This window comes from Schistocerca piceifrons, chromosome 9 (assembly GCF_021461385.2).
Source record: "Schistocerca piceifrons isolate TAMUIC-IGC-003096 chromosome 9, iqSchPice1.1, whole genome shotgun sequence".
In the NCBI taxonomy this organism is placed as follows: domain Eukaryota; kingdom Metazoa; phylum Arthropoda; class Insecta; order Orthoptera; family Acrididae; genus Schistocerca; species Schistocerca piceifrons.
In genome coordinates this window covers 127684624-127709129 of record NC_060146.1, presented here as the reverse complement: position 1 = coordinate 127709129, position 24506 = coordinate 127684624, and the positions used below count along the sequence as shown (strand labels likewise).

At 44.1% G+C, this 24506-nt stretch overlaps 1 protein-coding gene across 1 annotated transcript in view; it reads left to right on the top strand.

Annotated features, from left to right (window-relative positions):
* The window catches only part of LOC124716751, a 324669-nt gene that overhangs the window by 217532 nt on the left and 82631 nt on the right, over positions 1 to 24506 (top strand). The window contains exons 19-23 of the mRNA XM_047243294.1: positions 198 to 436; positions 1761 to 1916; positions 9060 to 9223; positions 14456 to 14643; positions 23814 to 23991. Coding sequence (XP_047099250.1) covers positions 198 to 436; positions 1761 to 1916; positions 9060 to 9223; positions 14456 to 14643; positions 23814 to 23991 — 925 coding nt within the window. The remainder of the gene's footprint in view (positions 1 to 197; positions 437 to 1760; positions 1917 to 9059; positions 9224 to 14455; positions 14644 to 23813; positions 23992 to 24506) is intronic.

Sequence of the window (24506 nt, the reverse complement as noted above, 5' to 3'; positions counted from 1 at the left end):
TGATGTCTCAGAATGTGTCGTATCAACCGATCCCTTCTTCTGGTCAAGTTGTGCCAGAAATTTCTTGTCCATCCAAGTCTGTTCAGTACTTCCTCACTGCTCTGTGGCATCGCCCCACCACATTTGAGACAAGAAGCAGCAGCCCCGAACGGGAAAAGATTAATAACGAAAAGCTCCCCCAAAGGCTACCCGCCCAGGAAATACTGCTCAGTTCACCCTGCACGCGTCACAAATCAAGAAAACCATTCTGGACAAGCTAGAGTACCCGAGCCATTCAAGACTGAAGATGTGTGGATGGAGAAATGGAAAAACGACACTAGCATACTTCACCGTGGCCTCGAAGAGCCTACATGCACATCAGGCTTCCAACTATCTAGAAGAACCTGGTGTGTACTCAACAGAAGGCGATGTGGGCATGGAAGAACTAAGGCCTTTGGTACTCTAAGACTCCCCGATGTGCGACTGTGGAGCAGCAGAGCAGTCTGTTAAACACGTTGTAGAGGAATGTTCCAATAGATGTTTTAGTGGAGGCTGGAGCGACATAACCAACGCCTCGCCAACAGCACTCGATCGGATAGACTCTCTGGATATCAGTTGTGATATAATTAGGGACCATAACTCTTGTACATTCCTTTTGTTATGTATAAATATTTCTTTTGTCTTGTGTAAATATAGCTATAAATTGCATGAGTATTTCCATACGATAAATAATAATAGTGGCGCGATCTGTCCATCAAATCTTCAACATTCTTCTGTACCACCACATTTCGAAAGCTGCTGTTGGATGAAAATAACAACTAAGTAAGTTAAGACAGGTCCCAACACGACAAAATATGCAATACTTTCTATAACGTACTTTACGTAGCCATATCAGTTTTACAATTAATTTTAGCCCATGAGGCGTAAACTGTCATTGTTACGTGCTGTAGTAATTTTAAACATCTAGCACATTACAGACATGAGAAAAAGTAAGAATTGTAATTTTATTTAGTTTTGCTCATAATAATTTCATGTTACTACTTAGTTTCCATACAACATAAATATTACAAAAAATGTCGTCAAAACTATAAACTTCAGGCGCAGCTCATAGAGGGCGCTATACGCAAAACCGATGTGTACTGTGAAACCAACATATAATTTTACGACAGTAATGGTTGAACTGTGTAAGCATTCACTTGAGCACGAACAATTGCTACACTTCCGCACTGGTATGTAATGTTAACATTAAAAGACAACGATGTGATGGACTTATAACTTTTGTAAATCACATTGTAATATATACTCTTATATTTGTTTTAGCATTGATAATGACGTAACACAGGTCGAAATCTGATCTGCGTTTTGACTATAAGCAACTTAATTCTACGACTGATTGCTGCTCTATGTAACCCAATGGAGGGACAACCTGAAGTAAATAAATTATTTTTCCTGGGGTACCGAATTGCCAGAGCAGGGTGATTAAAGATAATAAGAAAGATAACAGAAGATAACTAATCATTAGTAAGCAATCCTTAAACACTGATGCAGTGGACGGGGCTAAAAAACCACGGTGTCTAAGCTCAACTTGACCATTGAGATCACCTTCATAATGATGTATCCAGGCTGTGGCTGCCCTGACTACGGATTTGTATCCGGTAGGACCGGCTCCAGGGAAGCTGTCCCCCGAGCCCCCGGCAGCGGCGCCGGCTGCTGGTGGGGGCGGCGACCAGTGGGGTGGGGGCGGAGACGACATGCTGGGGGGTGCGGTGGCGGACCGGCAGCCGTCAGCGCCGCAGCAGCCGCAGGCCTACAACCCGGGCTCGCCCTTCGCCGCAGACACGGCGGCGGCAGCAGCAGCGGCGGACGACTTCGACGCCTTCACAGCCAAGTTCGAGAGCGCCGGCGCCGCCCAACAGCCGGACAGCGTGCTGGTGCAGGTGGGCGGCGGGGGCGGCGGTGCCGCGGAGGACCCCTTCGACCCCTTCGGAGGTGGCGGCGGCGGCGGCGGGATGGGGGTCACTGCAATGGACACCAGTGCTGATGACGGTAAGTGCTGGACTCACTTTGTCGGGGGTGGCACCATTCAGCCACCATCTTCAGTGACGTCACGTTGGCAGGATGCCAATCTTTCATATTCTCCCCTCCTCGTCGTATTCCTACCACATTCCATATTCTCCCATTATATTGCGACATATGGTAACCAGAATCAAAAATGCTCCTATCACACCACAAAAAATGGCAGAGTTAGGGATGCCAAAGAAGGGAACTAGCTTTTGGACTTACCCGCAACTTAAAAGACATTGAAATCAAAACATCTTGATGTATTCGTGCTTTGTTAGTATTAGTACTGATCTCATGTAGTATATAATGCATGGTGTGAAGTAAAGTAATGAGATATCCTACCATTCAGCACGACACGTGCCATCGTATCGTCAGATATAGCTTTTGTCATGTCGTGCAATATGACACAACGTACCATTACAGTTTATGACGCGTCTGTCTGGGATGACTCCTATTTTAGATGAACCCCCACTCTCGGGTGCTTCCTATCGTATGTGCAGCACACTTGAAACTTAACAGCTAGGATCTTTCCGCTTCTTATCATTTGTTACCAACAGAATCTCTCTTACATTAATTAATGGAAAAGCTAATAAAACGTCAACAGAAATCCTAAGCATAGCCAAATGTGGGCAGTATACGTAATACTGCACTTTAGGAACTGATACGATAAAATAAACCTGTACGATGTATTTCTCATGCCTCAAGCAGACACGCTAACTAATAGGAATGTTTGAAACCATACCATTTTCTTAAAACCACAAAAATACAGTTGTATTTTAACCGGGGACCTAGAAACGACGGAGAGGCTCCGTCCCCACCACAGCCGCAGTGGTCCACAACCCCACGACGACTACCGCAGTCCACTTCACCCCTCCTTCGCCCTACACCGAACACAGGGTTATTGTGCTGTTCGGCCCCCGGTGGGCCCCCCAGGGAACGTCTTAGACCAGACGAGTGTAACCCCTATTGTTGCGTGGTAGAGTAATGGTGGTGTACGCATTCGTGGAGAACTTGTTTGCGCAGCAATCGCCGACGTAGTGTAACTGAGGCGGAATAAGAGGAACCAGCACGCATTCGCCGAGGCAGATGGAAAACCGCCTAAAAACCGTCCACAGACTGGCCGGTTCACCGGACCTCGACAGAAATCCGCCGGGCGGATTCGTGCCGGGGACCTGGCGGTCATTCCCGCCCGGAAAGCCGCGAGCTAGACAGCACGGCCAACCGGGCGGGCTAAAATACACTTACGAGTATTGTCTAAAACACATATTTTAAATCAGATGTTATTTGAAAGTAAAGAACAGAATCAAATTAAAATCAGTCTTTGCAAAGCATTATCGTGTCGACCAGCCTCATTTTCGAAAAACAGTTATTACTGAAATGAAGTACATTCTTACTAAAGCTAGGAAACGCTAGGAAGAAATTATATTCGATATGTTACTATTAATCCACTAAAACACAGCGTGTATTATTACATCTACATATTTCACAATTTTTATTCTGAATGAGACTGAGCTGTAACGAAATTCATATACTACTTCAACATTATTTTATAGTACGATTCGTACAAAGCCATTTACTGTTCTGATGTCTGTCAAAATTCATTGTATTGTTTTCTGTTTTTGGCAGTCACATCATTGTAGCAAAGCGTCTATAAAGTCTATAAAGTCCTTGCAGAGCCCTTACTGTGCCCCCAGTTTTTCTCAGGGTTTCGGCCTCTGTGCCGATCTGATTTGTAATTACGTAATCGATTCTTAAAAACACGCACTTTGCCAACACTGTACAGTTGTACCATGGGTTGTCTTATTGCGGGAATGACTTCAACACAAAAATAAACGCCGATGAAACTCAAATACAAGTATGGCAGATTAATGTGGGTATTACGACCCGCTTGATCAGTCTTCGTTCCCTATACCAATACTTCAACTCATTCCTTTTCTACAGCAACATAAATAAATTAGCTATACGAAGCAGATAACTCAAGTTATATATTTGATCCCAGCCAAAAGTGGAAACATTTCACACTCTCTGAAAGCACATAAATCTGTATCTATTTGCTCTTACACTCTTAATCACACGTGTAACATGGATTAGGTTTCGGGGAGAAATGCTTCCCTCGGGGAAAAAAGTCACCCCCCCCCCCCCTTCCCAGCCAGAAAACAAAACAGCTGTTTTAGGAAAAAATGTACTGGCAGAAATTTTATACCCCCAAAAAAGCTTTTTTCGTTATTACATCAATGGTCTTCAGCCTTATGGTACTAAATATTATTTACTACGGATGGCGTAATCTTTTGGGTTTTGGCCACAGGAGCATCTTACTATAAACTGCAAATACAGGTGAAGAACAACTCTGCAGCTAAGAGAGCTCACTGCAAGTAGGGTTAACTCGTAAAACAGCGCAAATACTTCGTGACGTTTTGATTTAATTGTCTTTGAAGCTTCCAGATATGTTTAAAATCTACTTCGCTTCATTTACATCCCTAACTCTGCCCAGGACATGTTCGCGTTATTTGTGTTATGGTAGGAGCATTTTTCCTTCTGGTTCCCAACTTTTACTCTACCATATATTTGACATTAGACCGCCATAGCCTGACAACCGATGCAGACTTTTGTTGGCACGGGTGGCGATTGATCCAATATAGATAATTTTTGTAATTGTTCTTCGAACCATGTTGCATACATCGAGGTAACTGATAAAGCTTTCACAAAACAACAGGGCGACTATTAATTACATGTATTTGTCCACCTTCTTACAAAATTTCAACTGACTCGCCCAAGTCCGAAACACAGAAGCGGTGCGCGTAAAAATGCACAAAAACATGCTTTTACGACATAAAATGCGAATGAAGATAGATTTTTGAATGCGAGTAGTCAGTTTTACCGTAAGAATGCGTTTTTTTAGTTTATTTCATCCACTTTAAACCGCATCCGCGTATTCGGCAACGTAAGAAAGAATTCTACATGCTACTTGTAGCTGGACTTTAAACCAGTGCATCTCGACAACGGAGGAAGATTATTGAATAAAAAATTTAGTTTCGACTTATGCTGTTTATTTACCTTCGTGCAAAGTTTGAACCTATTCGTACTGCTTTAAAGTACAGAAGTGACACTCTTCAAAAACCTCCCGAGACACGTGTTTTTGCAATCTTTTGCACATAAAATCCCAACGATGCACATACAAATGATGCCATTGGCTGAGCATTAATTTCAACCCGATTTGAATCATTCTATGAAATGAATTAATCGACTCGCACAACTTACCTGGATGCCAGCTATGGTTCGGTGTTCAACCTTGCTTCATGTACTGTAATATGTCTGCAGTAGGACACGTGTGTGAATTGCTATACAGTGGTCGCTGGTACGCGCTAAATAAAACTTTTTAAACGTCGATTTCATAAATTTTTGTTACAGTGCTTCCAAACTGTAAAGACTATACACTGCCTGAGAAAAAAGTGAAGCACCTAAAGACATGGTTGTATATTAATATAGCTTCGTTATACGTCACTCTTCCCTAACAAGCTAACCTCAAGTCCTGTCACGGGAAAAGCCACGTATAACACTAACCTGCTGTGAAACACGCTAATGTTACCCTCTGAGAGGATATGGAAATTTTGACCGCGTGTGTATCTAATGGATGAAGGTATCGGACTGTAATATTGAAGATATTGCAATTAATACAAAAACTAAACAGCCTTCAAATTTTGGGGTTAATGAATGTAGAAAAATTCATATCCGGACGAAACAGTAAACGGTCGCCAGCCGAATTAGACAGATGAATTTGGAAATATGTTCAAGATAACTGAGTGTTAGTTATTGAAGTTAATTTCATTAATATTTCCCTTTGCATAGCACACAGGATTTAAGGGGCAGCAGAGCACTCTGAGCTGTGGGTGGCAGCAGTTACCAGTAATGCACAAACTAGTAATCATAGAAAGAAAAAATTGTACCAAAACTATACGTTACACTCAAGATCAGTACTGAAATGTTAATGCAAGATATGTAGGACTAAAGATGGACCTGAGGAGCCTCTGTCTTAACTGGCATGTAAATACCACAAATAAAGATAATTGATACCACAATTACACTCTTCATATCCTTGTGCTTATATTTGTTTTCCTTAGCAGCAATAATGTTCCAGTTATCTTTCTAAAATGAGAAGAATATGGTGGGGACCCATAAACTGGTATAGTACCACTCGTCAAACTCCATGATTATTTCAGTAGCAAAATTTACTTTAAACAAAGTCACTTCTTAATTTCATTTGGGATAGTTTATATATTACTTTTCAAGGCAAATTATTCAAAACTGAGCTAAATTAACTTAAAAAATCATCCATAATAGTATTCAGGGCTAAATTATGTTTGAAACGAGGTTAACCCATTTGTTTTTTTCATCACTTGTGAAGCAGGTATTTTAGACAGTAACATGTACACAATCTAGCACAGTACTTTTGCAAAACGATACTTTGCAATACGCTGGGAGTACTTTAGCAAAATACTAACTAGCTTCACTTTGATTGATCCTTGAACATGACAAACATAAATAAATCACTAGTTCATTTGAAACAGGACACTCGGTTTTTTAAACACTTAGGAGAGTACCCTCCATAGGTTCATGATCAGGATAGACGATACGGTCCCAAACAGATTTATAGCATTTGGATTATTATTAAAATCACTCTCACAAATCAACTGGTCCATGCTCTGATACATTTCTGTGTGCATGAAGTTAGTCGAGCAGTGGCGAAATTGTGGTGACAAGCGACATGGCGGCTAACTGTACTCACGGCTCTTGATGTTTGAATGAATGCTCTATAAAATTTCTTATTGGTGACGGTTATCCAACTTACTAGAGCCATTCCTTACTGCTGAGAGTACCAAGCAACAGCCAAATCCACATCCGAGACAAAATTACATACAAAGCTGCCTCCAATTGCCTCTCATGGCACCGTCGAGGTGTACCGTACAACTTCTAGCCACTGACTGCGTATCGTTCACACCAAGGAGCCGTCAAGTTAGACCACCAAAACCACCTTTTACATCGCGCCATGCCACTTCCGTTGATGAAGGACATCACCACACCTCTTGTATTTTACAATGCAAGCACCCTAAGCATGAACCAGCTTCCAATAGACATTATTCATCTTATAAACTTACACATACGATACAATTTCATTATTTTAAACATTTATCTGTTTCCGTATATACAGGGTGTTACAAAAAGGTACGGCCAAACTTTCAGGAAACATTACTCACACACAAAGAAAGAAAATATGTTATGTGGACATGTCCGCAAACGCTTAATTTCCATGTTAGAGCTCATTTTATTACTTCTCTTCAAATCACATTGATCATGGAATGGAAACACACAGCAACAGAACGTACCAGCGTGACTTCAAACACTTTGTTACAGGAAATGTTCAAAAAGTCCTCCGTTAGCGAGGATACATGCATCCACTCTCCGTCGCATTGAATCCCTGATGCGCTGATGCAGCCCTGGAGAATGGCGTATTGTATCACAGCCGTCCACAATACGAGCACGAAGAGTCTCTACATTTGGTGCCGGGGTTGCGCAGACAAGAGCTTTCAAATGCCCCCATAAATGAAAGTCAAGAGCGTTGAGGTCAGGAGATCGTGGAGGCCATGGAATTGGTCCGCCTCTACCAATCCATCGGTCACCGAATCTGTTGTTGAGAAGCGTACGAACACTTCGACTGAAATGTGCAGGAGCTCCATCGTGCATGAACCACATGTTGTGTCGTTCTTGTAAAGGCACATGTTCTAGCAGCACAGGTAGAGTATCCCGTATGAAATCATGGCGGTGAATCGAGGAAGTACAGTACATACTGACGAAACTGAAATGAGCTCTAACATGGAAATTAAGCGTTTCCGGACACATGTCCACATAACATCTTTTCTTTATTTGTGTGTGAGGAATGTTTCCTGAAAGTTTAGCCGTACCTTTTTGTAGCACCCTGTATATTACAAACTTTAAATTTCCTGTCACAATTCAATGACTTTAACAAAGAATAAACACTTCATAATTACAGATAGAAAGTTACATAATATAAACCTACCTGTAATCGATATAAGTGTTACGGTGTACACATCATCGGCCACCAAATACATGATTCCTTCAGAGAGGTAGAATGACCGCCAGACTGCATTCGTACTGTTCGTGTATAGTGTTATTGCCGGGCCTGGTTGGGTATATGAGGCCTGAGCAGTGTCAGATGTTGAGTGATCACTCTGAAGGACACGGAGATGCCCCGCACTCGTGTGAGGCAGCGTTATCATTACCTGACAGCTGCAAAGGGGCTTCATAGTGGAACTCCGGCTGCTTGCTCTCAACTAATACCTCTTGTAAAGGCTCGAAAACGACTTAGCGAATCAGCTGGTGAACTACAACAAATGTAAAAAAATTCTCAGTGTTCAGACTGCGTCATAATGGAGTTCAAACTCGAACTTTCGAAGACGAACACCATCTTCCTCGTCAGGAGACGACTGTCTACAGGGAGAAAAGTCTGGTTCCTTTATAGTGGCGTTTAGGCTTGTGATTGGCCAGGTGACATCACATGGAGTTCTAAATTCTGTTGGGCATGACATGTGGAGGGCGGGATTCGCATGCACACATGCAGAAAATTGGTAATGCGTCGGTATGACCCCCCCCCCCCTCCCATTCTCCTCACCAGGACTTCCGTTGAGGCGCGGAAGGGGACTAGACCACCCTCTCTTCTCTGCGATTTTTGGTTGAATTCCTTTGAAGGCTCCCCCACAGCCATCACAAGCCTTAACGCCACTATACAGGAATCAGGCTTCGCTCCCGCCAGGCAGTAATCTCCTGATGAAGAAGACTGTGTTAACCTTCGAAAGCTCGAGTTGTAACACCAATCTGACTCGATGTGAACAGCAAGAAGATTTTATTCAAGGATGCTGCAGCAAAAAAGGTGCACTGTTACGACGAGTGTGTCTGGTGTGCTGGCAGTGTGGGGCGACAGCGGAGGCGGCGGAGGTGGCGCCAGTGCCGGCGGCGACGCCTCGGGGGCGGGCTTTGGCGCGGAGGACAGCTTCGACGCGTTCCTCTCGCTCAGTGAGCCGCCGCCCCCGCCTCAGGGCACGCCCGCGCGCTTCAACAGGACCGGCTCGGCTGACAGCGACGACGCTCCAGACTTCTCCATCTTCATCAGGTACGTGAGCTCCAGGGGAATGCGTCTGAGTGGAAGGGACACAGGAGGGATGTGAGGATGTAATTGGGGCAGGGGGCGGGAGGTAAGGTACGGTAAGCACATCAGACAAAAATCATGACTAGGAGTCGTTTGAGAATAACTTCAAATCGGTGAAGAAGAGATCCCGCAATTTTTTCATGTGTGCCATATCAAGCTGAAGCCAGTAATTGGCGATTAGAGATTGACCTATTAAATTGTGGGGAAGTTTACTAAATCTTTCATTCGCTGTTCCTAGTAGTCCCAGATATTTTCTATGAGATTAAGATAGAACTATTTAGCGGCCCAGTCGAAGTCAAATAGTGTGCTCAAATGTGCATCAAACTGAGTGTAAGTGTGCAGCCCTGCAGACACTGCTGTTGTCATCTTAGAAGACAGGAGTGTCCACAGCATACTCATCACAAAGGTGTAGTAGAAAATTCAACACCTGCTCACTGAGAACGTTGGAATACACGTCCTGGTTCATGTTCGTGACAGACCTATATCACGAAGTGAGAAACACCCCAAAGCGTCACAGAGCAACCTCTGGCCTGAGATACACCCTCCTCGCATTGCAGGCTAAACGCTTCATGGACGGACTGTGCATATGTCGCCTTTCAAGATTTGAACAGCAGAAAATCGCAACTCATCGGACCAAAATACACGCCTTCATTCAACTACTGTCCAGCTTGCGTCTTGTGGCCATTGGAGATGTTCTACGAGCGTTGAAACTTTAATAGTGGCAATTATTTATTTACAACTAGTACAAAATAGATACGTGTTTCAAAGTTTTACTGACCTTCGAAGCAGTCACCAGCATTGTGCATAACACGTTGCCAGCGATGTGGGAGTCGTAGGATACTCTTAGCGGTGCCAGTTGTGTTGACAGTTCGAGCTGCGCGGCCAATTGCCGGACGAATTTATAGCAGTTATGAAGCGAATGGTTTCCTTCAGTTTAGGAATCGAGTTGCACTCACGAGGGCGTAAGTCAGGGGAGTGCAATAGGTGGTATAGCACTTAGCAGCCCCACCAGTCAAACTAATCAGTAACAGCTTGCACTGTACGAGCTTGAGCATTGTCCTGCAAAATGATGGTAAGGTCCTGCAGAAAGCGTCATCACTTCTGTCTCTCTGATATTCATTTTTGGAACACAACCTACGACCAACTCAGACACAGAAGTGGTGACACTTTCTGCAGGACCTGACCATCATTTTGCAGGACAATGCTCAAGCTTGTACAGTGCAAGCTGTTACTGATTTGTTTGACTGATGGGGCTGCTAAGTCCTATACCACCTACTACACTCCCCTGACTCAAGCCCTCGATTTCGAAACTGAAGGAAACACTTCACGGCATTCGCTTCAGAACTGCTACAAATTCGTCGGACAATAGACCACGCTGTTCGAACTGTCAACACAACTGGCACCGCTAAGAGTATCCTACGAATTCCACATCGCTGGCAACATTGCTGGTGACAACTTTGAAGGTCAATAAAACTTTGAAACACGTATCTATTTTGCACAAGCTGTAAATAAACAGTTGACACTATTAAAGTTCAACCCTCGTATATGCCACTGTGAGCAATTGCTTTTTGTGAGGCACCTGAGTCCAAGTGTCCAGTGTACACAATTCCCTTCGCAGTGTCCGCTGTGAAGCTGATTGAAATGGAGCCACATTCACAGACAGTGTCAATTCCTGTTGGGTTTGAAACCAATCGGCATTCACTAGGTGTTGCACTTGTGTCCAGTCCCTGTCAGCTAGCGTCATTTTCTGATCGCTATTCTTATCCCACGTTACGTGGTTGCGAGTCATATAACGTTGGTTGTAGACGCGTTGGACTGCCCAAGTCGATACAACAAGAAATTAGGCAGTCTCATCCGTGGTGCCATCGCCACATCCAAACATGCTAACTCCTTTGTACACCACCTACAGTGCTCCAAAGCGACCAGGGCGCTCTTTTATGTTGATGACTAATGTTTTATCCAGGGTTCTGAATCCCGCCTGGAAGGCGGCGCGTGGGTCTGTTCCTGTGATCTGCAAAATAGGCCGAATGATGGAAGCGAGTATGAGCAGGTGAGGTAAATCACTTCGGTACTGCGTTTAAAGTAAGAGCACATCTACTATAGGCAAAAACAAGTTAACAAAAGGTTGCATAACTTCGCGATGATGAGCACGTAGGTGCGAAGCCGTATTCCCGCCGTAAGTAGTACAAAGTCTCAATAGCAAGCCTACACACGGAAGTTGAAGCGATGTATCCAGGCCGTCTGCTCTGACGAAATTGGCAGAAAGCATAGCGGCCCTCGTTGAGCTCCACAGCGTCGGCTAGAGGGCGCTGTGGTCGGCGTAGTTCGTCCGCTCTCGTAGTGCCAACCTACTAGCGTGTACCTACGCTGTGGCATCGGAACTATCGATACCACACAGGGAACATTACTGGTGAATGACGAATCCATAAAGGAAGAAAAGTGAGAGATACGGTGACAGATGAGGGGACAAGTGATGTGTATACAACAGTCGATGAACAGTTACAAGAGAGGGTAAGGCAGAATGCTCCTAGTCTGCAGCATCTATGGTCCAGACACTACTAAAAAAAGTAGATTATTTTTCGTATCTGGGGGGGATTACATCTAAGGAGTGAATGTGTTAGGGAAGGCTGATTAGAGAGCGATTACATCTACATACATACTCCGCAATCCACCAAACGGTGCGTGGCGGAGGGTTCCTCGTACCACAACTAGCATCTTCTCTCCCTGTTCCAAACAGAACGAGGGAAAAACGACTGCCTATATGCCTCTGTACGAGCCCTAATCTCTCTTATCTTGGTGGTTTTTCCGCGAAATGTAAGTTGGCGGCAGTAAAATTGTACTGCAGTCAGCCTCAAATGCTGGTTCTCTAAATTTCCTTAGTAACGATTCACGAAAAGAACGCCTCCTTTCCTCTAGAGACTCCCACCCGAGTTCCTGAAGCATTTCCATAACACTCGCGTGATGATAAAACCTACCAGTAACAAATCTAGCAGCCCGCCTCTGAATTGCTTCTATGTCCCCCCTCAATCCGATCTGATAGGGATCCCAAACGCTCAAGCAGCATTCAAGAATAGGTTGTATTAATGTTTTATAAGCGGTCTCCTTTACAGATGAACCACATCTTTCCAAAATTCTACCAATGAACCGAAGACGACTATCCGCCTTCCCCACAACTGCCATTACTTGCTTGTCTCACTTCATATCGCTCTGCAGTGTTACGCCCCAATATTTAATAGACGTGACTGTGTCAAGCGCTACACTACTAATGGAGTATTCAAACATTACGGGATTCTTTTTCCTATTCATCTGCATTAATTTGCATTTATCTAAATATAGAGTTAGCTGCCATTCTTTACACCAATCACAAATCCTGTCCAAGTCATCTTGTATCCCCCTACAGTCACTCAACGGCTACACCTTCTCGTACACCACAGCATCATCAGCAAACAGCCGCACATTGCTATCCACCCTATCCAAAAGATCATTTATGTAGTTAGAAAACAACAGCGGACCTACCACACTTCCCTGGGGCACTCCAGATGATACCCTCACCTCCGATGAACACTCACCATCGAGGACAACGTACTGGGTTCTATTACTTAAGAAGTCTTCGAGCCACTCACATATTTGGGTACCAATCCCATATGCTCGTACCTTAGTTAGGAGTCTGCAGTGAGGCTGTCCGGAAGTCAAGGAATATGGCTTCCGTCTGATACCCTTCATCCATGGTTCGCAAGATATGTGAAAAAGGGCGAGTTGCGTTTCGCAGGAGCAATGCTTTCTAAAGCCGTGCTGATGCATGGACGGCAACTTCTCTGCCTCAAGGAAATTCATTATAATCGAACTGAGAATATGTTCGAGAATCCTGCAAGAAACCGATGTTGAGGATATTGGTCTGTAATTTTGAGGATCCGTCCTTCTACCCTTCTTATATACAGGCGTCACCTGCGCTTTTTTCCAACCGCTCGGGACTTTACGTTGGGCAATAGATTCGAGATAAATGCAAGCTAAGGAGCCAATGCAGTAGAGTACTATGTGTAAAACCGAATTGGAATCCCATCAGGACCTGGCGATTTACTTATTTTCAACCCATTCAGCTGCTTCACAACCCCAGGGATGTCTATCAGTATGTCCTCCATACGGGAATCTGTAAGAGACTCTCACAGCGGGATGTTTGTACGATCTTACTGCGTGAAAGATTTCTCAAATGATACATGTGAAGACTGGACGAGTGATTAGTTGGATGAGAGAAGGATCAAGGATTGAGAGTATGGGTGAGGAAAGAATGGAAGGGTGCACGAAGGGGTGAGGAAAGGTTGGAAAAGTGAGCTATTTGGTGAGAGGAGGTTGGAAGAGCGAGTGGTTGAGCGAGGGACGGTTGGAAGAGTGAACAGTTTGATGAAGGAAGGACAGAAGCGCGAGCATTTTGGTGAGGGAAGATCGGAAGTGGGAACATTTGGGTGAGGGAAGGGTGAAGGAGTGTACAGGTGGCTGACGGAAAAGTGGATGAGTGAGAGAAGTTGGGTAAGAGGAGGCTGGATGGTTAGGACTGTGACTGACAAAGATAATGGATCTTCTGGGGCATGCAAGGTGAAGCTCGGCAGTATAGCTTATTTTTCGTATCTGAGGAGATTACCTCATCTAAGGAGTGAATGTGTTGAGAGAAGGCTGGTTAGTGAGCGATTACATGTGGGACGAATGGAAGAGTGGTTAGTTGGATGAGAGCATGATCAATGACTGAGAGAATGAGCGAGGAAAGAATGGAAGGGTGCACGAAGGGGTGAGGAAAGGTTGGAAGGTTAGAAAAGTGAGCAGTTTGGCGAGAGAAGGTTGGCAGAGCGAGTGGGTGAGCGAGGGAAGGTAGCAAGAGTGAGGAATTTGGCGAAGGAAGGATAGAAGCGCAAGCATTTTGGTGAATGAAGAAAGGAAGTGGGAGCTTTTGGGTGATGGAAGACTGGAGGAGTGAACAGGTGGCTGAGGGAAAAATGGATGAGTTAGTAGTTGGGTGAGAGAAGGCTGGATGGTTAGGACTGGGATTGACAAAGATAATGGATCTTCTGGGTCACGCTAGGTGAAGCTCGGCAGTATAGGACAAAATGTCTCAAGTTGTGCTAAGGATATTAATTATTTTAGTAGTTGTACGTTTGTTGCGGAGTGGTTGTTGGGTGTGACGCGATCTGTTCTGTCTGTTCCCAGGCCTAAGGGTGCAGAGTCAAACGAGGTGGCTCCGCAGCTGGCCCCGCCCCCCAAGAGCCCGCTGCCCGCCCCTTCGGCGGCAGAACCGTCGCGCTTCAACCCGTTCGACAAGAGCAGCGAGGACGCTGGCGTCGCCGTCGCCGCCACCGCCGTCGCCGCACCTGGTGGAGAGCCTGCCCTGCCGCAAGGTAACTGCTCTCTACAACTCTACTCAGCCACCTAATATACAAGGTGCGGCAATAAAGTAATGAGACTGTGATTACATAGACTTTCTCGGCGTAATAAGTCTTGAAAGTCTCTTCGGGTTTGCTGGCGGATCCTAAAATCAACTTGACTCGATATTTCGGCGATCCAGCTGGTCGCCATCTTCAGGAAAATGCTGCTTCTGCTGATGAGTACCGCTGAGATTTTAAGGAATTTTAACATTAAGAGTGTGTTCCGTCCACCTTCTAAGATTAGGGCACTACTCGGCTCTGTGAAAGATGATTTGGGGCTTAGGAAACTCGGAGTGTACAAAAGTCCGTATCACTGTGTGAAAGCTTACGTTAGCCGTTCGATTCGCATAGTGCATGACAGGTGTGTGGAACATCGCCGTTATACGAGGCTACAACAGCCAGAAAAATCGGCAGTAGTAGAACACTGCTTAAATGAGGGACACAGTACGAAAGTTGATGAAACTGTGGTAGTTGCCAACATTTCCGGTTTTTGGAAGTGTCTATAAAGAGGCGATTGAAATTAGGTTGGCGGATAATTTAATCAACAGTCAATGGGTTTCCTCTTACTAAGACGTGGAATCGTGTATTGTCTCGCATCAAAACTGAACGTTCTTCGGTGCGGCCTTGATTGCGATATATCGTTGCCAGCATTGCTCCACTAAGAGCGGCGCCACCTCCGTCTTGGAGGGCAGCAACCGTGATGGGCAGCGCATGCGCCGTGTACTCAACGGTGGCCAATATAGGACGTCGATTTGCAACCTGGCATCAGTTCTCAGCGGGACTTATCAGAAGCAGCATTCTCCTGAAGATGGCGACCAGCTGGATCGCCGAAATATCGAGTCAAGTTGATTTTAGGATCCGGCAGCAAACCCGAAGAGACTTTCAAGTAATGAGACTGATTTGGAAAAAAAAAAAAGTTGCCCACCGTTTTAGTCAAGTTTAGCGTTGTAGCCTTCAAGTTAGTTCCCTTCTGATTGCACACACTTTTTCCAGCGCTTCTGCCATTGATGGTAACATTTCTGGAACTCATCTTCTGTAATATCTCAAAGAGCCTTGTCACAGCTTTTTGGACGTCTTGTGTTATTTGAAAATGGTGTCCCTTGACCGCCGTTTTGAGTCTTGGGAATAGAAAAAAAGTCGCACAGAGCGATATCTGGTGAATAAGGTGGCTGTGGTAGTACTGAACTTTGTTTTGAGGTTAAAAATTGCTGTACTGACAGAGCAGTATAGGATGGCACATTACCTTGATGCATAATCCAATTATCAGCAATGTTGGCACGGTTATGAAGAGCTCTCTTAAGAAGTCTTTCCAAAATTTCTTTGTAGTAATATTGGTTAACTGTTTGTCCAGGAGGCTCCCACTCTTTATGAACAAATTCCCTTGGAATCAAATACGCACACAAGCATGCATTTCACTTTTTACTTTGACATGTGAGCTTTTTTGCTCTGCGTGATCCCTTTGAGCACCATTACGAACTTAGGCGTTTATCTCTGGATCGCACTGAAATAACCAGCTTTGATCACCAGTGATAACACGGCTCAACAATTCTGGATTGATTTCCGTTTGTTCTAACAGATCGGCTGCCACATTTCTCCATGTTTCTCGCTGTTGTGGTGTGAGATTTTTGGGGACCGTTTTTGCACAAATCTTTCTCATACCAAGATCTTCAGTTATTATTAGACGAACCATTTCTCGTTTGATGTTCAGTTCTTCTGTAATCATTTGAACCAATAATCTTCGATCAGATCGTACGAATTCACACACCCTGGCTAAGTTGAAATCCGTCTGTGAGGTTGATGGTCGTCCACTGCGGTCTCAATCTTCAACATTCGTTCTGCCTTCACTAAAATTTTATGCCAACGAAAAACTTGAGCTCTTGACATAGCCTCCTCTCCAAAAGCCTTCTGAAGCGTACCGTAAGTTGTAATCGCGTTTTCACCCAATTTAACGCAGAAAGAAGTGGCATACCGTTGCGCAGTATTATGCCGTTCCATTTGCGTGACGAGAGACACAAACACTTGTCAACTTATTGCAGCACAACTCACGACTGAGCAGTTGCATCGATGTGCCACTTGGCCTAGAAGCTGCTTATAGACCAAGGTCAAAGATATTGTGCCTATGCAAGCATGCAGGGTTGCCACATATTGCAAAGAAAATAAGTCTTATTACTTTGTCTCACCTCGTACTTCAAATCACTCTTCAGGGTAACTATTCTACGACACCACTCAGCTAAAGATCTCGATACTACTCAGATTGGTATCGACCTTTCACCGCCGCAAGGCAATCATTCTACACCTATGCTCTGCTGTGATCCAATATGCCAATTAAAGGACTCAGTACAGTACAGTACAGAGTGAACTCTTCACTTACATAGAGAAATTTCTCCACACCAGTTCTCTACTCAGCTCCCGAGTGTTAGCTGAAAGACTCAATAAATTTCAGTGTGGTATCAGTACTTCGCAGCTGCTAGGTAAGTATTCGGTGTCACTACTGAGTCCAGTGTATAAAATTAAGGACGCAGTACAGTTAACTGCAGTGTATGTCCTTCAGTGCCACAAGTTAATTACGCTGCAACCCTGCTCCAGTCTCAATCCATAAAATTCATTCGAGGCTCGCCCAGAAAATAATTAACCACATTGTTTTCTTAGACGGTCGTCTATTCCAGATGATGAAAATTACGCACATGAAGGACTTACGCTTTATCTGCACACCCTAATTTTCCTCGTAATATCCTTCCATTGCTATGGCCTTGCTCCAGTGACAAGCAGGGATGCATATACTGTGTTAACACCAGTCCTTCTTTTGGTCACTAAGCCATTTCTTCACTGTGCGGATCGCATCCTCGTTGCCCTCAAAATACATTCCATGAATGCTATTCTTCAATAGTCCAAATAAGTGCAAGTCCGAGGGAGGTACGTCAGACACTGTCCAGCTGTGTTCCATGATGTGTTCAGATATCCTCAAACGCGCGTGAGGCCGAGCATTATCATGCTGAATCAAAATACCCACTGGGTCGTTACTGATTCGCAATGCGTCGATCCTCGCGAATGAGAACATCAGCACGGTGACCCATGTCAGGTTTGACAGCAGTGGATGATTTCCCCGCTACCCGCAAATCGCGGAGCTTCACCGAACCACCGTCTGATGGCCTCACCCTCTGTGCCCAACGACCCATTCGGTGATGTGAATAAAGCAAAACAAATGCTTTTCCTTCGAATTTTGAAGTTTAGGCTTTGGAATTTATGAACAAAATGTGAAGCGAGAGCTCCAGCTTTTCCTACGCCTTAGGCTCTGGCTTCGTCGTTAGATAAACTCTATGAATGAAGAGAAGCTATGTGTTGATTTTGGATGCAATAGTTTCTGAAATGTGGAGGCTGGTTAGCAGTAGACTCCCGTCTGTGGAGTGCAGATATGGGTCAACTGACAGCTCGTGCACGCCGCGAAAACTGCAACAGATCGCGTCAATGTCCACCTGGAGGGCATTATAAAACACAGTATCATTTCAACGAAGAAAATGTTAAATGGATTCTGAATCATTTTCTGATAGGCACAGGGAAAGAGGAGGTGAAGCACTATCATTAGAGCAGAGGGTGAAGATTTTCTTTAGGTATGCAGCTGGTCAAGGTTTCCAGTCCAGCGTAGCAGAATAAATGCGGAGTCATCAAACTATAGTGAGTAAAACAATGTGAAGTGTTTCTGAAAAGATAATGGAAAAAGCTCACTTGTGGATCAAACAACTGTCGTCAACACATGTGCTTCTCGAAAAGAAACGAGTGGCTAGAAAAACGTAAATTTTTAAGTGCCATTCATATCATTGACTGTACACAGGTGCGAATTCCGAAACCTACGCATATACAGTGTGACAGTTATTGCACTATATGAAATAAAATCGTTGTAACTTTCCGAACGGTTTGCATTGGGACGGTCAAACTGCACGCTAGGCAGCAGGGCATGATGTGAATTAGTACGTGCATGCATGATTTGGTTTAGCGACGAAGCCCACTTTCATTTGGATGGTTTCATCAATAACCAAAATTGGCGCACTTCGGAGACTAAGAATCCGCATTTCGCGATCGAGAAGTCTCTTCACCCTCAACGGGTGTCTACGTGGTTTGCAGTGTCCAGTTATGGAATAATGGGTGCGATATTCCTTGATGGCACGGTGACCACCGAACGGTACATGAAGGTTTTTGAAGATTATTTCATCCCCATTGTGCAAAGTGACCCCGATTTCGAGAAGATGAGGTTCATGTAAGACGGAGTTCGAAGCAGGAATGTGTTTGATGCCTGGGGGAGCACTTTGGGGCCCGCATTCTGGCTAGGGGCCACTGGCATGGGCCTCGACTGGCCGCCATATACTCCGGATCTGAACGCATACCACTTCTTCTTGTGGGGCTATGGTAAAGAAAAAAAGTGTACAGCAATGACCCCAAAACCAATGCTTTGCTAAAAACAGCCATTTAGGACGTCATCGACAGCATCAATGTTTCAACACTACAATGGGTCGTGCAGAATTTCGCTATTCACGTGCACCACATCATCGCCAATGATTACAGGCATATCGAACATGTCATAACCTAAAGCCTGTCATACGAATGTTCTCTAGACGAGGAGTGTCATGGGGGAGCACGAGGTGTAACATTCGTTCCTAGAAACATATATGTATGCGAAAGATGCATATAGCGACGTAAGTTAACAAGTGTTTGTATTTTTATCAGGATGTGTTTTACATAGATAGTAGCCGAAACTTTCCTTCGCAAAGGGCTACAAAATGTTGACGACATAAGTGAACTCGAGCCATGGCACATAAGGTTACTGAGTAATAAACATGCCAGAGTAAAGTCAGTAATTGTCAGGATCAGCAACCAAATTGAAATTTCTCTCAACGAATTAAGCATTACAAATGGCACAGCATAATCCATAAATACAACCTATTGTTTCTCTCTTCTAAACTCATTACACTTCAATGTTTCTCAAATAAAAACTGGTCCTGAAAATGGGCTGCGTTTTGCTTTTCAGGAATAAATAGCCCTTACAACTGTAGCGGGTTTTATCACTGACGGTTTTAACTTCAATTCTTAAGTCAGATAAAAAATGACAAAAGAAATATTTTTTCTTGTCATGCAATCAAAGATTAAAAATTTTCTGACTTCCTCCCTTAACTTGTACTATGAAACTGTGCTTCTTGCCAAATTTCAGTGTTCTAAGTCAACGGGAAGTAAGCTATAGGTTTTGCTGAGTGAGTTCCCGAGTATCAAAATGCTTGACATAAATGGCCGTATCTTTTGATAGCATTGACTTAGAATCTTCAGTATTTACACCGCCAAGCGACTATACACGTTACTATGAGACTCAAATTTCAACTAGATAAATCTACCCGTTCCTGAGAAAATGGGTTATTAACGGCTGGATAGACAGACGGACAACAAAGTGGTGCTAAAGGGTTTCGTTCTTACCGATTGTGGTACGGAACCCTCATAAATACTCACTGATAGCCGTGCACAAATTACGAGGGTAATCTCAAAAGTAAGGTCTCCTTTTTTTATAAGTATAGAACTCTGTTTGTGTGGCAGTTGGTCACACTTATGAAGAGTGCTTCACGCGCTGGGTGTAAACATGCGCACGCCGCCCTGAGGCGCTCAGTCTTGGCTTGGCAGCCGTTGAGAATGGAGCTCCCGTTGGATGTTACTGCCAAGTGCAAATTGCGCGCAGTTATTCGGTTTTTGAACGCAAAGGACACTGCGCTGATTGAAATCCATCGCCAATTGACGGAAGTGTGAGTCGTGCACGGATGTCAAAAATGTTCGTAAGTGGTGCAGAGTGTTTGTAGCTGGACCGAAATTCACGACGAACAAAGGAGCGGGAAACCGTCAGTTTCTGAGGAGACAGTGTTGAAGGTTGAGCAAAGCATGTGTGGAGATCGGCGGATCACCCTGGATGATCTCTGCACGTTGGTTCCTGAGGTTTCCCGAAGCACTGCTCACAGAATTTTAACGGAAACATTGAACTACCGGAAGGTGTGCCGCAAGATGGGTGCCACGCATGCTGACTAAGGACCACATGCGGCAGCAAGTTGATTCTTCCCGCGCATTTCTTCACCGCCTTGCAGCCGAACAGGACAACTTTCTGGACTCAATTGTCACGGGTGACGAAACCTGGGCATACCACTTTACACCTGAGACCAAGCAACAATCACGCCAGTGGCGGCATCCCTCTTCGCCAAAGCCGCAGAAATTCAAACAAACACAGTCTGCCGGTTGTAATGGTACTTGAATTACGTAACCATTACGGCGCCTCACCTGAACCTCTCGATACTAGCAATATTCTACTGTATTTCTGTAAAGTAGTTGACATATTTCTGGGACAACTTTCAGATTTGATTTCATTAATGTAGAGGTACTTTGATACATCGATATGTTTATGTTGCAATGATATTATTCTTATGTGTATTCTTTCTTTTGTCACTATGATCTTTGACGTACTTGTAACTCTGATTTTTGGGCGCGCAAGCAGTTAGTGTCGGACCTTGAAAAAGTAAAGTCTTGGACGTCATGTTGGAAAGACGCATAACGTAGTCAGCTTATAAAATGTGAACTCTAACAGTGAGGAAGATGTTTTCAAGTATGTTTTGTATTGTGAAGTGATGTTTTGTGTGTTGCGCGATATTGCAACAGAAGCAATAAAAAGGAAGTGTAACTTAAATTCGGAGTGCTGATTATTTTTTACATCAACATTGTGCTAACTTTCAAAAGTTTAATCTTCAAGAATGGTTTGTGAAACACATCTATAAAACTTTTGAATATAGCACAATAAAACCTAGGCCTCTTTGGATCTGAGCTTGGAAGCATCACCACCTAGATTTTCGACGATTGAGTCATGATTTTACAACGAGACCAGCGTGGGAAACACTAAAAGATGAGTGCCTAGTTTATTCATTATTACATGATATGACTTGATTAACTGTGCTCTAATGACACCTGCCACATAATAACTTTGTTGTTGCCCGAAAATGCAGTATTTAGCAGCGTGAGCAACATCACAATCATGATTAAATTTTGACGTTTGTTGTGGTAGGGTTGTTAGACGGTAAAGTCACGACAACAGTTTTTTTTTGGAATCGGAAAGGGGTATTGTTGGTCGACTTAATGCCCACTGGGACCACAGTCAACGCTGACAGGTACTGTGAGACTCTGAAAAAACTCAAACTGGCAATTCAGAACCGGAGAAGAGGAATGTTGAGCAAGGGCGTACACATTCTCCGTGACAACGCTCGCCTACACATCGCTCGGCAAACCGTTGCTCTCCTGCAACAGTTTCAGTGGAACATAATCACCCACCCTATAGTCGTGACTCAGCACCCAGTGACTATAACCTGTTCCCTTGGTTAAAAGATGTGATAAACCTATTGCATTTCCTTTATGTTTTCGTCTTCTTTGAAGGCAAAGAGAGAAGATGAAGCGGTAGCCCATCATGGAGCCTATGCCTACCGTCATGTATTTTTGATTTTCAGTTGTTACAAAACTGAGGAAGTTTTCTTGTACCAGAAGGAGGAAGGAAGGATTCGCACTCAGCTAGTGAACGAGTGAGAAGCAGGCCATTTTAGCGAGTAATTGTAGACCGCCATTTTGGGGGCGCTATGAATAAGTGAGGAGTATGTATTTCATATGTGCACCGTTTAGAAAAATACAGTATTGTTTTTTAACAGAAAGGTCGTGTGAGTTGTTGTTCAAAATAGTACGATAATTACAAGAACTGAAGTGTGCTTTGGAAAATTACGAAGATCCGATAAGCTCAATGGGAACACGGTCAAGACTTCGAAGGTGAACACGGTGACCAAACGTAGCATTATAAAGAATGGTAAGCACAAATCTACAGCGGAGAAAGAAACTACTTCGCCCTGAAAAATAATATGAACGACTACGAACTTATTTCCAGGCATAGCTCAGCTTATTGTGCTTGTGATTCATGCCGAAAAATTAATCTCATTAATTCAGTACATTTTAAAAAGCCACGCATTTCAACATTTTATTATCACTTAATCCATTATTTTATTATATTATAAAGAACATTTGGCCGGATAGAGATTCAGCTCTGACGACAGGGTGAAAGAAAAGGTTCATAACTTTCTGAACAGCATGGCGGCGAGCTGGTATGACATGGTCATACAAAAAATGCCACAGCGTCTACAAAAATGCAGCTGAATGTTCAAGCCGTAAACTGAAGTAAGCCATTGTAGAAATAAACAGGTCTATGTACTTATAAAAAAATAAACCTTACTTTTGGGACTACCCTCAGTACGAGGGCTATCCACAAAGTACATTACGTTTTGGAATTAAAAATAAATAAAGTATTGGAAGTTTTTTATTATATACAGATGAAATCCACTCTTAAATACTACTTTTCTACATAGTTGCCATTTAAATTAAGGCACTTATCGTAGCGACGGACGAGCTTGGAAATTCCTTCGTCGTAAAATTCGGCCGCTTGCGCCTTCAACCACGTGGAAGCTGTGCGTCGTCATCAAAACGCTGCATAGCCATCCACTTCTTCATGCTGGGAATAAGTGGAAGTCGCTCGGTGCCAGGTCGGGACTGTACGGCGGATGAGGAAACAACTCCCACTTAAGAGATTCGAGAACTTCACGAGTGGCATTTGCCGTGTGGACCCGGGCGTTGTCGTGAATCAGCAAGATCTTTGAGCCCAACTTTCCCCTGCGCTTGTTTTGTACAGCTCTTCTGAGGTTGTGCAGAGTTTAGCAATACCTTTGAGAGTTTATTGTAGTGCCTCTTTCCAGGAAATCCACAAAAATCACACCTTTTCTGTTCCAAAAGAAGAGGTAACCACATGGTTGAAGGCGCAGGCGGCCGAATTTTACGACGAAGGAATTTCCAAGCTCGTCCATCGCTACGATAAGTGCCTTAATTTAAATGGCAACTATGTAGAAAAGTAGTATTTAAGTGTGGATTTCATCTGTATATAATAAAAAAAATTTCAAATTCATTATTTATTTTTAATTCCAAAACGTAATGTACTTTGTGGATAGCCCTCGTATTCCACAGTCCCCAGTAGGTCTGAAGCAGTTTCACCGTCAGACTCCGGATTTTCTGCGCTGCGTGGTGATCGTATCGCATTCCACAAACAGGGGCAGAGGTGCCGGACGGGATGCTGCAGCGCACAGACTCCCAAGAGACACCGCCGACGCCGCTGTTCGACGAGGACGTGTCGCAGCCGCTGGAGCCCTTCCCCAGGACCACCTACCAGGGCGACGGCTGGGAGATGCACCTCCGTCAGCCCAACAAGAAGAAGATCACCGGCCAGAGGTCAGTCACTCCTTCCACCAATTGGTATTTACTTTGTGATGTTCACAAGGCGTTCGATTCCATAAAACGTGTTACTCTCTTAGAAACACGTAAGCTCTATGGAACTGACAGCTTTATACTAACCAGGTTTGTACACTACTGGCCTTAAAAAATGCTACACCACGAAGATGACGTGCTACAGATGTGAAATTTAACCGACAGGAAGAAGATGCTGTGATATGCAAATGATTAGCTTTTCAGAGAATTCACACAAGGTTGGCGCCGCTGACGACACCTACAACGTGCTGACATGACGAAAGTTTCCAACCGATTTCTCATACACAAACAGCAGTTGACCGGCGTTGTCTGGTGAAACGTTGTTGTGATGCCGCGTGTAAGGGGGAGAAATACGTACCATCACGTTTCCGACTTTGACAAAGGTCGGATTGTAGCCTGTCGCGATTGCGGTTTATCGTATCGCGACATTGCTGCTCGCGTTGGTCGAGATCCAATGACTGTTAGCAGAATATGGAATC